Source organism: Schistocerca serialis, chromosome 2 (assembly GCF_023864345.2).
Source record: "Schistocerca serialis cubense isolate TAMUIC-IGC-003099 chromosome 2, iqSchSeri2.2, whole genome shotgun sequence".
In the NCBI taxonomy this organism is placed as follows: domain Eukaryota; kingdom Metazoa; phylum Arthropoda; class Insecta; order Orthoptera; family Acrididae; genus Schistocerca; species Schistocerca serialis.
Window position 1 is genome coordinate 378,791,581 of NC_064639.1, and position 16,600 is coordinate 378,808,180.

The window sequence follows — 16,600 nt, forward strand, 5'->3', positions numbered from 1 at the left end:
ACAGCGTCAAACACGCCGTTGTCAACCGGAAAAGTCGACAATTGCGGAACACTGCCTGAATACAGGACATCGTATGATTTATGAAAAGACGGAAGTTTTACCCCGGCATCATCTTTCTGGGACTGCGTCATTAAGAAAGCAATATATATCCGCACAGCCGATAATCTCATCAACAAGGATATGGGATTTCAACTGAGCACAGCCTAGAACCCTGCGTTGGCTGCTATTAAATCAAGATGCGAAAATCAAGGTTATTCGATAACAGTCCCGTCATAACACTGGCCTAGTACGGCTGTTGGTGAGAAACATGAGGCCGCACTGTTGACAAATGCAGCGTACAAAGCACGTGCAGGAGAGCCACTCTGCGATTTTTGGCCGTGAGAGCTTGAATAGGGCAAATCACTGCGCATGCTCGATTTCTGTGGCTGCGCATTCTTCACGCACATGTTCTATGTGCAGATACTGTCAGTCTTACCTAGCCACGAGCAAAGTTGAACCACCTGATGATGTCGGACAGTTGCTCCGAGGAATTATTGTGGAATTTGCACAATGTGATCCGGCGGCAAATCCATGAAGACTATTTACAACACATCCACCAGGAAGCTTGAAGAGTCACAACAAGATTTTCATTGTCGGTGTGCTGGGTCACAGCCCCCTGTATTATAAAATTGCTGTGTTTGAAAGGGTGGGAAAGTCCGCTGAGTCAATGCATTAATGATAATCATGATCTGACAATAGTCACTCTAATAGCAACGTTCCTTCTGCTCACAATGTTGTATTATAACAGTTTTAATTTAATTTGACTCTCATTTATACAAATAAACACTGCGTTTGAAGAGGGCCCTGTCTACAATGGGCTCTCACTGTTCGCTGTTATTTCGTGTGAAATACATTAATCGTAGTAAGCATGCAGTCTTAGTGTAGTACAACCTGATGTCAGGTGTAAACATTGCTCCTCCAGATGCTCCATAACATGACAGTTTCCGCCCTCCATCCAGAATGTGTGTGACCGAGTGATATTGTCAGCAAGAAGCTGTAGATTTTGTGCCTATTGTTCTCAGTTTAGGAAGGCTGCCAACTGTAGTGTTTTAACCACTATTGTGTTACTTTACTGTAATTTTATTATGCTTATCAATAATAAATCTCACATTAGAACACTAATATCTTTTTAATGTGGCTTCACGAAAGACTTTTTCTTCTGCGATTTATTTACACCTTTGGATATGATTGACACAAAGAGATATACCCACATGTGTGTTTGTGCGTCTGTCAGATCTTGGACACTGCCTTTGTAATTGTCACAAAGGCAGTGGTTGAGTGCTGACATGTGCAAATGTGCGTTTCCTTCTTCATTCTGATCATGTTCAGTGTTGTAAATAAAGTACGTAAGCAAAAGTCTTTCGTATAACCTGTTAAAAAGATAATCATGTTCTAATGTGTTCCTCTTAATTTTCAACTAGGTCGTCCTGAAATTCAAGAGATGTTCACAGTTTTCTCCACGATTTTCTCAGAGTATTTTCTGAAATATTCTGTCATGCCTCAGTGGCCCAATAAACAACATCCTTCCCATTGGTCTTTTTTTTTATATTTTGTCCGCTAAAGGAATGCTATCATCTTGGATCAGCATTCTTAAAAATTTTTTTTTCTGTATATCAGTTTTAATGTTTGCGGTACACCCTGGTCCATCGACTGTAGAAGTGATGTAACATTCGGCAGCAAAAACTTCGCCACAATTTCTCCATCACATAATTCCTCAGTGCTGGTGTGAGATGGTGCGTTATCAATCAAAAGGATTGCATGGGGAGACAAATGATTTTCCTTGAAAAACCGTCAAACAGAGAGAACAAACCATCCGTGAAACCATTCTTTGAACAGCTTACCATCCATCCATGCTTTTCTCTGGTTGCGATACTATACAGGCAGGGACTTCATGTTGCAGTTTTTAAAAGCTCTGGGCATAGCAGATTCGCCGATCAGCGTTAAAGGCAGCTTGTGATTACCAGCAGCATTGCTGCATGCTAATAAAGTCACACAATCTTTGCACATTTTGAAACCAGGAGCATGGTGGTCTGCTTTTGATGCTAGGCTTTTTGTTGGCAATGCCCTAAAATTCAGGCCAGTCTCGCCAGTGTTATAAATTTGTTGGAAAGAATACTTTCCCTCTCTTATCATTTTTTATAAACTCCCCAAGTCTTCCTTCACTGCATCACAGTCAGGAGAAAGCTTCTCTCCAGTAATTGTTAGCTGATGGATTCCATGACGTTTTTTTGAGTCGGTGCAACCAACCCTTACTCGCACTAAAAGGCTTATCACTATTATTAACTTGTTCAGGTAAACAGGCTTCTCCTGAACCAGTGCTCCACTCAAATGAGTTCCCCTTTCTCTTTCCTGTGTAAGCCAAAGGAAAAGAGCTTCATCCGCTTTATCGTACTGTGACTGTTTCAAAGTCTGTCGAATTTCGAGTGTTTTTTCCAAAGACATTGCACAGGACTGTTCAAGCTTCACTTGGTTCTTCTTCCAATCACAAATGGTTGCTTTGCCAACACCCAGTTCCGTTGCTAGTTGAGATACATTCTCACCAATGTCTATCCGCTTCAAAGCATTAAGTTTTTCTTTGAGAGTTAACGTTGTATGTTTCTGTTTACTCGTGACGAAAATACATACGCCACTATAGCTGATCGAATACAATACAACTTTTACGCCTGCCAGCGATTGATTACTAACGTAACCAAGCACTTTGCGAGCCAACTGACAGTGCACTGACTTCAAACACCACAAAGGTCTCAACAATGCACAAGAACAAGGGCAGCGAGTGAGAGTGAGTCATTGTTCCCACACTTGTTCCCATTTGTTACCATGATGTACCTACTTATCTGATTGGCATACTTCATTCTAGAAACTCGTCACCGTAATTCCGGCTAATTCGAACAAATCGATAATCCGAACAGGGTCCGGTCCTAATTAGTTCAGATTAACGGCACTCTACTGTACTTTGGTGTTCCTTTTCTTTCCACTTGCTCTTACGTATACCTTACAGTTTAATAATTGAGTTTGAAAACTTTATGACCATGATGTAATCCTGCTTGACTCTTCCCTTATCTCCATGCTTTTTCTAAGCATACTACTGCCATATTTCAACAGTGTGTTCTCTATTACTATTTGACATTTACCACAGGATTCAGTTATTCTTCTTTCTTTCTCGTTCCTACTTCCAAGCCCATATTCTTTTGTAACCCTTTCTTCTAGTCCTTCTCCTACTACTGCTTATCGTTATTAGATCATCATCTCCCGTTACCCACTGAATTACCTATCCAGTATCCTCATATTCTCTCCCTAACTCTTCAACTTGTTCTTGTGACATCAGCATGTATGCCAGTACTATTATTGTTCGTAGCGGTTTACTTCTGATTCTGTTGAGAATAATCGTATCACTGAACTGTTCACAGAAACTCGCTCTCTTGGTGTCTTCCTGTCCATAACAAATCCTGCTCGTGTTATACCATTTCCTGTTGCTGTTTATATTCTTCTGACCAGAAATCCTTGAATCATTTCTCTTTCATTTCACTGACCTCCAACAATATCTAGACAGTATTTACATTCCTCTCTGGATTTACTAGCATCCCTATTACATAAAACTTTTAGCATTCCACACTATATCTACAACAGGAAACCACTGTGAGGTGCGTGGCAGAGGGTCCATCCTCTTGTACCAGTTACTAGGGTTTCTTCCTTTCATTCACATGTGGAGTGCAGGAAGAATGGTTGTTTGAATGCTCTTGTGCATGCAGTAATTATTCTAATCTTAGCCTCACAATCCCTATGTGAGTGATATGTGGGTGATTGTAGTGCTTACCTAGAGTCATCATTTCATAAAGCCGGTTCTTGAATCTTTGTTAATAGACTTTCTCAGATAATTTACTTCTATCTTCAAGAATCTTCCAGTTCAGTTTCTTCAGTATCGTTGTGGCACTGCCACAGATCAAACAAACCTGTGAACACTCATGCTATCCTATTCTGTATACATTCAATATCCCCTGTTAGTTCTATATGATACGGGCCCCACACAGTTCAGCAGTATTCTAGAATCGGTCGCATGAGTGATTTGTAAGCAGTCTCCTTTGAAGACTGATTGCACTTCCCAGTATTCTACCAATAAATCGAAGTCTGCAACCTGCTTTACCCATGACTGAGTGTATGTGATCATTCCATTTCATATCCCTATAAAGTGTTATTCCCAGGTATTCCAACAGTGACTCATTTATATTATAGTCGTAGACTACTGTGTTTTTTTGTTTTTTGTTTTGTGAAGTAACAAGTCTTATACAGTGTTATACTCTTTTGTTAATTATTCAGTCTTTATCTCTTATTTACCTCCCCTTTGGCAGTACCCTTCTGGAGATCAGAATGGAGGACTAATCCGGAATCTTTTGCCAGTGGAGAGGTTATCATGATACCTTTTCAGTTAAAGGTCACAATTCCTGTGGATACACATTATGCATCTTAAATGTAGTGGTTTCCATTCCCTTCTTCATACCCTTTGCATTGACTGTTGCTGATTTTTCTGCCTTGTAAGAACGTTTCCCACCCCCAGGGGCAAGATGTTCTGAAATTCTGTCCGCTCCCCTGCCCCCTTTGATTAGGCTGTTGACAGGAGGAGGGTGACTCCTTATATGGAAGCCTTTGGCTGCTGTTGCTGATGATTTTTATTCATTGTTAAGCTAAGGCTGGGTTTAGACCCAGGACGCTGTGGTTGTTACTCAAAGATTCTACACGTAGACCTCGGCTGATTACATCACATCATTCCTGCAAGCAGTAGTCCATTAACTAGTGTTGATTCAGTCAGATAATGGATACTGCATGTAAGTCATTAGCTGTAGTATGCACCAGATCATTCCTTATGTAACTTTATCTGGCACACTGTGTTAGAGAAAAGGCATTTAAAAGGTGGAAAAGTGATTTCTATTATTTATACAATCCCAGGAGATGACGTTATGAAGCATTCTTTTATGGATTTTTCAGCTGGAAAAAATTGTTCTGCTTTTACTTATATCACCATTGAAAGTAGCTTAAGTGCAGCTCTGTAACGAGCTCTTACAGTATTTTTTTCTTTAAAGCTATGTTCAGTGAGTAGTTATTATTGCCCTTAAAGCCCTTTCATTACCTCCAGGTGTTTTAAAATTACTCTTTCATATTGATGATTGGCTTTGTTTTACTTTTTTTTATCCTTCTTTGTTTTTCTTCAGGATAATTTAATGGTGATAGGAATTGATTCCTACCATGACACACTCAGGAAAGGAAGCAGTGTTGCTGCATTTGTATCATCTTTGAACAAGTCTGTTACTAGATGGTACAGCCAAGTTTGTATTCAAGGTCCTGCCCAAGAATGGGTAGATAGTTTGCGAGCTTGCTTCATATCATCTTTGAAGAAATATCATGAGGTAATAAAGGACTAATATCAGTTTCATTCATGGTGCAATATGTAATATAATACTAATTTTGAAATTTAAGAACAGAGTTGGCTTCAGTGAGATACAGGTAGTGATATCGCTTACTGTAGTTGTTACATTGTAGTCTGTAAATTTTGTTTTATAGAAATATTTTAAAAATCTCAATAATCATACATTGTTGCAGACTAAACACACAGAAATGAGCATGCTGTAAAACGACATCAGAGCTTATTCCCTAGATACTAATACTTGCTAGTTGCCCAATCCTTGCACAGAGCTGTCATTTTATTAAGTGAATCACATGTTTTTAAAAGGGACAATCTTAGATTGATAAATTATTAATGAGGAAAAGAAAACTTGCCGCAACCATGTTTAATAATTTAATAGTGAATTTCCTTCTGTGAAGTGAAACAGTTCATTTTCTAGAATGCGTAAGGATAATATTACCTAATTTGGAAAATATTCGTAGCTGCTATGCTGATTTTTATGAACTGGAGTTCTTCCCTTGAATAATAGCAATAAATGAGGAAGCAAATTGAAATTGCATGAAAGTAAGAACGTACAATTAGTGATGGACAGTATTTAGAGTGCAATAAATTTAATATGAGGTGTGACTGAAAAGTTTTAAGAATGGATCCGCTACAGCTTACTGGTTTGGTGGGCAGGTACACAGAGGGTGAGTAGTGAGTCTTTGCCTTGTCCTTGAACGCCCTCTGACAGGAAACTGTGTTTCCTTTATTCAGTTTGTTGTGGCAACTGGTTGAGTGCAGGTCTGTTAGGGCTTGTTGCCATATTCTGTCTGCGTGAAAATGGATGTAAAAACAGAGCAACGAGTTCGTGTGAAATTTTGTTTTAAAATCGGGAAATCAGCTTCTGAGACTTATGAACTGTTAAAAACAGCTTTTGGAGATAATTGAATGAGCCAGTCAAATGTTTTGGTCTGGTTCTACAGATTTAAAAATGGCCACGAATCATTGGAAGATGACCCAAGGTCTAGCCGTCCTTCCACTTCAGAAACGAATGAAAATGTTGCGAAAGTTGACGATTTGGTGCACTCTGATCATAGACTTACAATTGGGGAAATGGCTGGTTTCTATGCAGTTCAGTCAATTTTAACTGAAGATCTGAACATGCATAGTTTTCATTGAAAATTTGTACAATCCAATTTGTGAAGCCAAAAAATAGCATGTTGTGTTGGGAGGCCATTTTGGAATCCAAATCGAGACTAATTATCTTATTGTAGAAGAGGCAGGTGACAAGCAGTGAAACTGATTGGGAAGTGTTAGTATCTGACAATAGCATATTTCAGTCTGTTAGGAAGTATGTCTGGCAGTGATGTGTTGCATATGTAGCTGAATGCATTAACTATATGTGAAGAACAGGGTTTTAGTAATGCTTTCTCCCTTCAGCTGCCCATGTCAACCTTCTGAACCACTTACGGGATATGATTGTTAAATATATTGGCTACCTGACTATCAATTGCCATTTTAGTGTTTTTTTTTAATACCAAAGGTCTCATTTTTCTGAACTAATTTTCTGATTTCTCTTTTAACAGTTGCAAATATGGATTTAAATTTATCATCTGAATTATTAATTTCAGACTGTATAGAGAAGTTTACTTTTAATTTTTAATTGATTTACATAAGACAGCACAGTATTTTTTTGTAATAGGAAATCAGTTTTATTCTGATTTTCCTAACAATTTCATATAATGCCCTGTCCCTTGTACATGGTGTTGTGATTTCTTTTAGTGTATTCATGCTGTACTGCATTTTTCTTTCCCTTGGAAAAGCAGCTGTTAAAGATTAATAAAACCAACTACAAGTAAATTTAACTTGGAATTAACACCCATAATGTTTTACACACCAAGTAAATTTTTTTGCACACCAAGTAAATTTTTTTGCACACCAAGTAAATTTTTTTACACACCAAGTAAATTTCCTGTGTGACAGCCTAGAAATCTGATGTGTGTTCATTAATCACACTTTTTTCCTGTGATAGCACTTAATTGTGATAAGTAAGTTTATAAATATGACTGTTAGTACATCATGATCGAAGGGGTCATTCACTACCGGATAAACAGCTGTATCTCTAAGTGTTCACCTATGATTTGTGCTCTGTTATTTTACTGCTTTTCTGTGCAACTCTGGATGGAAAAGCAACAACAGAAATAATATTTCCAATAATTTATTTTGCCTGAATCTTAAGAAACAGAATCTAAGAATTATAAAGCCAAGGTCAAACAATGATATGGACATTGGAATGCTGGGTGTGTTTGACAAATTGACAGTGAACAAAGATACCACTAAGGCACAAGCCTAGTACAGAAAGTTTGGTCTCTCACTTCTTCGTGGAAGGAGTGTGGGACATCCGAAGGTATGGAGGGAAGCTACTGTAGTTTCCTGGTATCAGCCTATTGTAATGCCTGATGATAGCTTGCCCTGGCCTCAAAATATTGTTTATATTTTTCTTCGAAAAACTGAGGCTTCAGTCAAGAACTTTAAGTTATGGATTAGTTTTCATGAAATTATCCATATCTTTAATAATAGTAATAATAATAATAATAATAAACCCCGTGGAGGCCCGAGAAAAGAATAGGCCTCCGGTATGTTCTGCCAGTCGTAAAAGGCGACGAAAAGAACAAACCACTAATAGGGCTAACCCCCCTTTTAGTGTGATTAGTTGGTTCAGGACAGAACTAAAGAAGCCTCGGACAAGCGCCGTCGTGGTCGGGGACAACGTTTGAACCCTACGCCCACCCATAATGGTAATGACACTGCTAGCCAACTGGAAAATGATTTAAATTCAAATAGAGGTGTTTTGCAGGATATGCTTCCTGCAACCACCCTAGAGGGAAAACTAAGACAGAGGATGAGATGGTCAGATGAAATTAATCGACACATTCTGTTCTGTTATTACCAAGCAACAAACCTAGGAACCAACACAACTGGATACAGATCACAAGTATACACAACATTTATTATCAGATACCCAGAATTAAAATTTTTAACAGAACGACGACTAGCTGATCAGATCCGTGTAATAATAAAAAATAACAGGATACCCCAGTCAGAATTAGAAAACATCAAACAAATCAAACAACAAGTACAACAAATACTGGAACAAAATAATGTGCAATCAGAAGAAGAAGAAAATACAGCAATGGACTCAAACATCCCATAGTAAACAAACAAAGAACAACACGCATCAATTAAACAATCAGAGAAAAACGAAATCTTAAGACAGCCACCAGAACAAGCACAAGTAGAACTCGAAGTACACACTTGAAGTAACACACATGTTAGATATAGAAGAAAAATTTCAGCTAACATACATAGAATACAAAGGCACAAATACAGACATTAGACCATTCTTGCATAGACCGCCAAATAACCCCCAAGTCGAAACAACAATAAAAACTATCAACACAATCATACACAACAAAATAAATGAAAACACAACTATGGAAGAGTTACAACTACTGGTTTATATAGGAGCACTCACTCTACTAAATATACACACTAGGCAGAGATCAGAACCAACCAACACACGGAAGAAACCCACAAAACCAGCATGGCAACACAGGCTACAGATCAGAATAGAACAACTGAGAAAAGACATCGGGCAGCTAACACAATTTATAAGAAATGAAATATCAGACAAAAAACGAAAAAGGTTAGGTAATATCTCGCAACAAGAAGCGATAGAGCAGTTAGATGAAAAGAAGCAGAAATTGCAAGCATTGGCCAAATGACTTAGAAAATACAAAAAAAATGAAAATAGAAGGAAACAAAACCAAACATTCAACACAAACCAAAAGATATTTTACCAGACAATAGACAACCCACCAAACATAACAGACATGGAACACTTCTGGAGCAACATATGGTCAAACCCGGTACAACATAACAGGCATGCACGGTGGATACAAGCAGAAACAGACACATACAAGATAATACCACAAATGCCTGAAGTGATAATTTTGCAACATTAAGTCACTCAAGCAATTAATTCTACTCACAATTGGAAATCCCCTGGAAAAGATAAAATAGCAAATTTCTGGCTAAAGAAGTTCACCTCAACACATTCACATCTAACTAAATTATTTAACAGTTACATTGCAGACCCGTACACATTCCATGATACACTTACACATGGAATAACTTATCTGAAACCTAAATATCAAGCAGACACAGCAAACCCAGCTAAATATCGCCCCATAACATGCCTACCAGCAATATACAAAATACTAACTTCAATCATTACACAGAAATTAATGACACATACAACACAGAACAAAATTATAAATGAAGAACAAGAAGGCTGTTGCAAAGGAGCACGAGGATGTAAAGAGCAACTGATAATAGATGCAGAAGTGACATATCAAGCTAAAACGAAACAAAGGTCACTACACTACGCGTACATTGATTACCAAAAAGCTTTTGATAGTGTACCCCATTCATGGTTACTACAAATATTGGAAATATACAAAGTAAATCCTAAATTGATCCAGTTCCTAAACATAGTAATGAAAAATTGGAAAACCACACTTAATATCCAAACAAATTCAAATAATATCACATCACAGCCAATACAGATTAAGCATGGAATACACCAAGGAGACTCATTAAGTCCTTTCTGGTTCTGCCTTGCTCTGAACCCACTATCCAACATGCTAAATAAAACAAATTATGGATACAATATTACTGGAACATACCAACACAAAATCACACATTTGCTATACATGGATGATCTAAAACTATTGGCAGCAACAAATCAACAACTCAACCAATTACTAAAGATAACAGAAGTATTCAGCATTGATATAAATATGGCTTTTGGAACAGACAAACGTAAGAAAAATAGCATAGTGAAGGGAAAACACACTAAACAAGAAGATTACATATTGGATAACCACAGCAACTGCATAGAAGCGATGGAAAAAACAGATGCCTATAAATATCTAGGGTACAGACAAAAAATAGGAATAGATAATACAAATATTAAAGAAGAACTAAAAGAAAAATATAGACAAAGACTAACAAAAATACTGAAAACAGAATTGACAGCAAGAAACAAGACAAAAGCTATAAATACTTATGCTATACCAATATTGACCTACTCATTTATAGTAGTGAAATGGTGTAACACAGACCTAGAAGCACTCAATACACTTACACAATCACAATGCCACAAATATAGAATACATCACATACATTCAGCAACTGAAAGATTCACAGTAAGCAGAAAGGAAGGAGGAAGGGGATTTATCGACATAAAAAACCTACGCTATGGACAGGTAGACAATTTAAGAAAATTCTTTGTAGAACGAGCAGAAACTAGCAAAATACACAAAGCAATCACTCATATAAATACATCGGCTACACCACTACAATTTCATAACCACTTCTACAACCCTTTAGATCACATAACATCAACAGATACGAAGAAAGTAAATTGGAAAAAGAAAACACTACATGGCAAGCACCCGTATCATCTAACACAGGGGACTGATGACCATAGCTGTTAAGTCCCATAGTGCTGAGAGCCATTTGAATCATCTAACACAGCCACACATCGATCAAGACGCATCCAACACATGGCTAAGAAAAGGCAATATATACAGTGAGACAGAAGGATTCATGATTGCAATACAGGATCAAACAATAAACACCAGATATTACAGCAAGCATATTATTAAAGATCCCAATACCACAACAGATAAATGCAGACTTTGCAAACAACAAATAAAAACAGTAGATCACATCACAAGCGGATGTACAATACTAGCAAATACAGAATACCCCAGAAGACATGACAATGTAGCAAAAATAAAACATCAACAACTTGCCATACAACATAAACTAATAAAACAACACGTTCCCACATACAAATATGCACCACAAAATGTACTGGAGAATGATGAATACAAATTATACTGGAACAGAACCATTATAACAGATAAAACACCACCACATAACAAATCTGACATCATACTCACCAATAAAAAGAAGAAATTAACACAACTAATTGAAATATCCATACCCAATACAACAAATATACAAAAGAAAACGGGGAAAAAAATTGAAAAATACATCCAACTGGCTGAGGAAGTCAAGGACATGTGGCATCAGGATAAAGTTAACATTATACCAATTATACTATCAACTACAGGAGTCATACCACACAATATCCACCAGTACATCAATGCAATACAGCTACATCACCCGAAAGTTCCTAAATGCAATATAACATATACCGTACAGTTAAAAGGAAGTCACGCTTGATCAAGGTCCGCCTCACTTTCCATTTTTGACCAGACATAACGTCTGAGAAAAGAAAGAAATAATAATAATAATAATAATAATAATAATAATAATATTTTAAGTATGGGGTAGACTATTCATTTGAGTGCACTGAATGCTATAAGAAAATCATGGTAAATTTAAATCATGAAAACAAGTTAAGCAAGTTGACTCATGTTTTAATTAGAATCTGAATTTGGGTAAAAACACTGTTAAGAACTTTTTAAATCACTAACTTCAGCGATATTTACATTTTGTGTCATTGCAATTTTTGGAAAGAAACAAATCAGTTAACATACGCTCATTACTTACATTTTTTTAGTATTCTCATGTGGACTTTTATGCAGAGATCCACAAAAAAATGTGCTATCAGAATGTTTTGCTTATCCATGACTGTTCTGTAGACATCTGCGAATAATTGACAGTTGGCAAAGCTGAACTTATTAAAGCTTCTGGCGTATTCCTTCCATGCCGTAGATATTTACCACTTAAACAGTGCAGAAATGCTACACTCTTGCGTCTATGTCGTCACACTCTTACATCTGTGTCATGACTCTTTTGCTTCACTTCTGTGTCACACTCTTACTTCTGTTCATAAACTAAAAATTAATTTCTGGTGTGTGAACTCAGCTGTAAAAGGACAGCATATAGATATACTAAAATACAAATTTAGTTATTAACTGTAACTCAACGCATTCTATCATAGACATACCTTGAACTCCTTGATGTTCTGGTTTGCAGTCAGTCATTGTTTACTATTAAACACACTATTTCATTTGGATGCGTACTTGGTGTCCTCAAGTGAGCTGTGGGCGACTGAATTGGCTACCCGCATTGGATAATTTTTCTGTGCTCTGTGTATTTTGTGCATGTGTCAAGGTGGTAATAGCTAGCTCAACCATGCTTCCAGTTGTCAGCATCTGCAGTAATGAAAGTGGCAACCTCAGCTGCTGGTGGGTTGCCACTATGTCCATTGGTGCAGTTGTATCATCTACTGCTACTGCAACACTGTTTAGTGATTCCATTATTAGTGTATCGTTTGTGATAACTGTGAGTTAATGTACTATCAGATTTCATTTAAGTAAAACATAGCGTAAGTGTAGTTAATTTGTGCAACTACAATATTTATATTGTTTCAGGTGAATCACAGGTTTCCTGATAGGATAATAATCTATCGGGATGGCATAGGTGATGGGCAGTTATCTGTGTGTCGAGATTATGAAGTGCCACAATTCATAAGTTGTTTTCCAAATATCAATCCATCTTACAGCCCAAAATTGACGTTTGTTGTCTGTCAGAAGAGGATAAATACTAGAATTTTTGCACAGGTACTAGCAATATTTTAAATATCAGTAATGAAGTATTGCAGCACTGTAATCCAAAGTCACATAGCTTATTACAAGTGTTTTTTATTACTTAAAGAATAATTTTAGTCCTGAAATATTTTCGTATGTGGACTCACTGTGCATCTGCACTGTTACATCAAACAGCAAGATGCCCATGCAGTGGAGCATGTCTTTGTGTTTTGAGTATTTTTATCAGAGAATGAACCCAAAGGGGTCAATATTTGATACAAAATAGCACTATGGTTGTCAATAAGTACACATTTCAAGTTCTTACAGAAAACTGTCTGTAACTTTTTCTTTACTTGTAGTTAGGTTGAGCATAGACTATATCAGTTGTCCAATACTTTAGATTCTAAGATCAGATTAGTTGCAGGATGTTCTTTTACCCAACTCTTAATTCAAATTTAGATTTTTGCACTGTTTTTGTATAAAATGTCTGACTATCTGCCTCGTGAATTTGAGATTCCACAGTTGTGCAAAATTAATGCATGTTTTTCGTGCAGGTAGTAATTCAAGAAAGGGTTTTCTCCACCTCTGGCCACAACATACAGTTAGGACTCAAGAAAATATTGAGATTGGCAGTTTGAGAAGTTCTTGGCAGTCAACTAATTACTGTCAACTGCTTCCTAGGTGTATTGGTCAGGGTCACTGGCTACTAATGCAGCAGCCCTGGTTTATGACATGGGACCTGTTGTGTACTGTAGTATGATGCAGCAGCTGTCACCATAGGGAAACTGGACTGGAGCAGAAATGATTAGTGAGCACATAAATACAATAAACAGGACTTTTACTTAACTTGTCTTTCTCCAAACATTGGGAAGAAACAAACAGCAATAAAATCCAAGTATTACAAAAAGCAAACTAAACTGCATCATGCAGATGAGGCTCCAATTATTAACGTAGGAGTGAACTGTCAAAAGCTGAATGAGGGCTGTCGACGACTGGGACTGAGATTGGCTGTGCAACTGCCGCCGAAGATCCTGTAGCAGCAGCACAAGGCGTGGCTCAGCGGGCGCACATCATTGAATCTGCTGGGTCCTTGTGTGACTGCTATAGGTGTCTTTTGGATATGTGCATTTTCATTGTCACCTGTGAGATGGCAGTGAGGCTGATATTGATCTATGATACCACAGTACCCCCTCAAGTGTTTGAAGCCAAATAGGCAACTGGCTATAAATAGCCATTGAAATGTTTCAAATTGAAAAGTCTTTGCCGTGCTGGGATCCATACAACATTGGCTGATAAAACTTCGCACAACTAGATGTACATTTACATTTGTACTTCACACACACACACACACACACACACACACACACACACACACGAAATATCGACTGGGCCAACTGTATTTTCTATTGATGTGTAAACCAAACAATAACTTTTTCTTTTCAGTATCTGTTAAATCTTTTGATGAACAGCCAAAATGCAGTGTACAATCTCCATCTTATGAAGAAACTAAAATAAAATTGCAGATATAAAAATAAAATAATTCACTACTCAGCTGCTGATGATCTGGTGTTGGACTGTTCCTGAAATACACCTATGTCAAATATATCACTCTACTGTTATGTTACACATTCACCTAGGAAGATGAACAAACAAAACATGATAAAATGACACAAGAACATACATTAACATAAACCATAAGGCCCACTCACGTTTGTTAAGTGTACACAACATAAATGAATCATAAGCCTTTAACTTATGATGTTAGACAGGGAACACAGAAAAGCATATACATTAGAACACAGCATTTGTGTGTCGAAGCCAGTTGAGTGGTTGTCATTCCTTGTCAATTGTCATCCATGTGGTTCAGTCTCACTTGTTCCCACAAAGGCAATCAATCAGTGATTGAGATTCAAGTTAATGGCCCCTTCAAGTGGCTAAAGAAACATGGCAGTTAGCTACATGATAATGCAGCTTGAGACGTAGAAGGAGAGCATCAAGCCTGCACACACTACAGTTCTGCGAGCTGTGTGCATCTGCAAGAGTTCCACATTAATATGCTTGCCATGCAGTCAGCTGTGTCATCTTTGGCAACTTCTGCCCAGTTATACAAAGTTTATTCACCTTCTCGCTTACACACTGTGGTAAAGTAAACACCATGTGCTGTAATATTCATTTCTATAGCATGGCACAGTATATGATTAAATAGTGGAAGAGCTGATTGCCTGCCCAATGGTATAACAGAGGGGCACAAACATGAACACGAAATTAGTAGTCTGAGTTGTAATTTTCTAAGATTTTTTTTAACAAATTAAAGTTTTTCTTCAGAAACATTGATATATCTAAACAACATGTACTTCAATTTGGTGCCGGTCTGAAGCTTTAAGCCAGAATCTTTTTTCAGCTAGGAATCATATCTACAGAGGTTACTCTGTCGGTGTTGTATAAAGGCCCATTCTCAATACCTCATGGTCTCCTGTGTACATTTTATAAACCATCCTCTAGAGAAGTCAAGCACTGTTCTACCCCCACAAAAAATCTGTACCCTTAAATGGAATACATCACCAACCCAGGCACCACAAAATGAGCATTTTGCTTCACAAATCACTGTATCATAAACAAACCAATTGTTTGTCAAACTTGTGTTCATATAGGCAGTATATAAACTGCACACGTTAGATGCTATACCCCCACTGCCCCATCCCCCGCCCATGACACTTTTGACTAGTTGTTTGGGTACTCTCATGTATTCATCTACTTGCTTAGGCCAACCCTGGTTATTAGTGTAGCATTACTCTTATGAGAGGTGGCATCATGACAGTTGATACACCACAGCACTGTGAGCCTCCTTTGTCATGTGAAACCATGAACATTACCATTACCCCTTTCATTTAGGGGACCCCTATCACCTTGGATACACCTATCATATCCGTCATTTGCATGGGTATTTTGATAAGCCATTGATCATCTCTCTCTGCCGGTGAGAATTCCAGGTTGTTTATCACAACAAGAAATTTATTGACATCTTGATTTTGCAGTAATAACTGTTATAAATAAGTTTAAGCTCTAGGGAAAGTGTATGCAAGACCCAAGAGGGAACAACAGTAAGAGTGGGAAAACAAGAGAAGTATAAGGTAAGTATGCAGCCATTCTCCCCTACTGCTGAACCTCTGCAGGGGAGAAGCTATGACTGATGAAGAAGAAAGTTTGAAGAGTGGAATTAAAGTTCAATGTGAAAGGATATCAGTGATACAATTCACTGATGACATTGCTATCCTCAGTGAAAGTGTGGGGCAACTACAAATGTGATAAATGGAAATGAATGCAGACACAGGGCATCTCTGTGCGCTCTTATTTAAATTGCCACTGCTAGGGTGGGGAGCATGCCGCAAAGAATTGGGAGGACAGGGCATCTCTGTGCGCTCTTATTTAAATTGCCACTGCTAGGGTGGGGAGCATGCCGCAAAGAATTGGGAGGCCACTGACCAACAATTACAGTATACATTAAAACAAAAAGTGCACATTAATTCAAGTATGTTTCCATAAGCATTACAGT

General features: G+C 37.7%; 1 protein-coding gene across 1 annotated transcript in view; it reads left to right on the forward strand.

Annotated features, from left to right (window-relative positions):
- Nucleotides 1-16,600, forward strand: part of LOC126457198 (piwi-like protein Ago3) — a 195,987-nt gene that overhangs the window by 146,658 nt on the left and 32,729 nt on the right. The window contains exons 14-15 of the mRNA XM_050093297.1: nucleotides 5,244-5,438; nucleotides 12,892-13,080. Of these exons, the coding sequence (XP_049949254.1) occupies nucleotides 5,244-5,438; nucleotides 12,892-13,080 (384 nt within the window). The remainder of the gene's footprint in view (nucleotides 1-5,243; nucleotides 5,439-12,891; nucleotides 13,081-16,600) is intronic.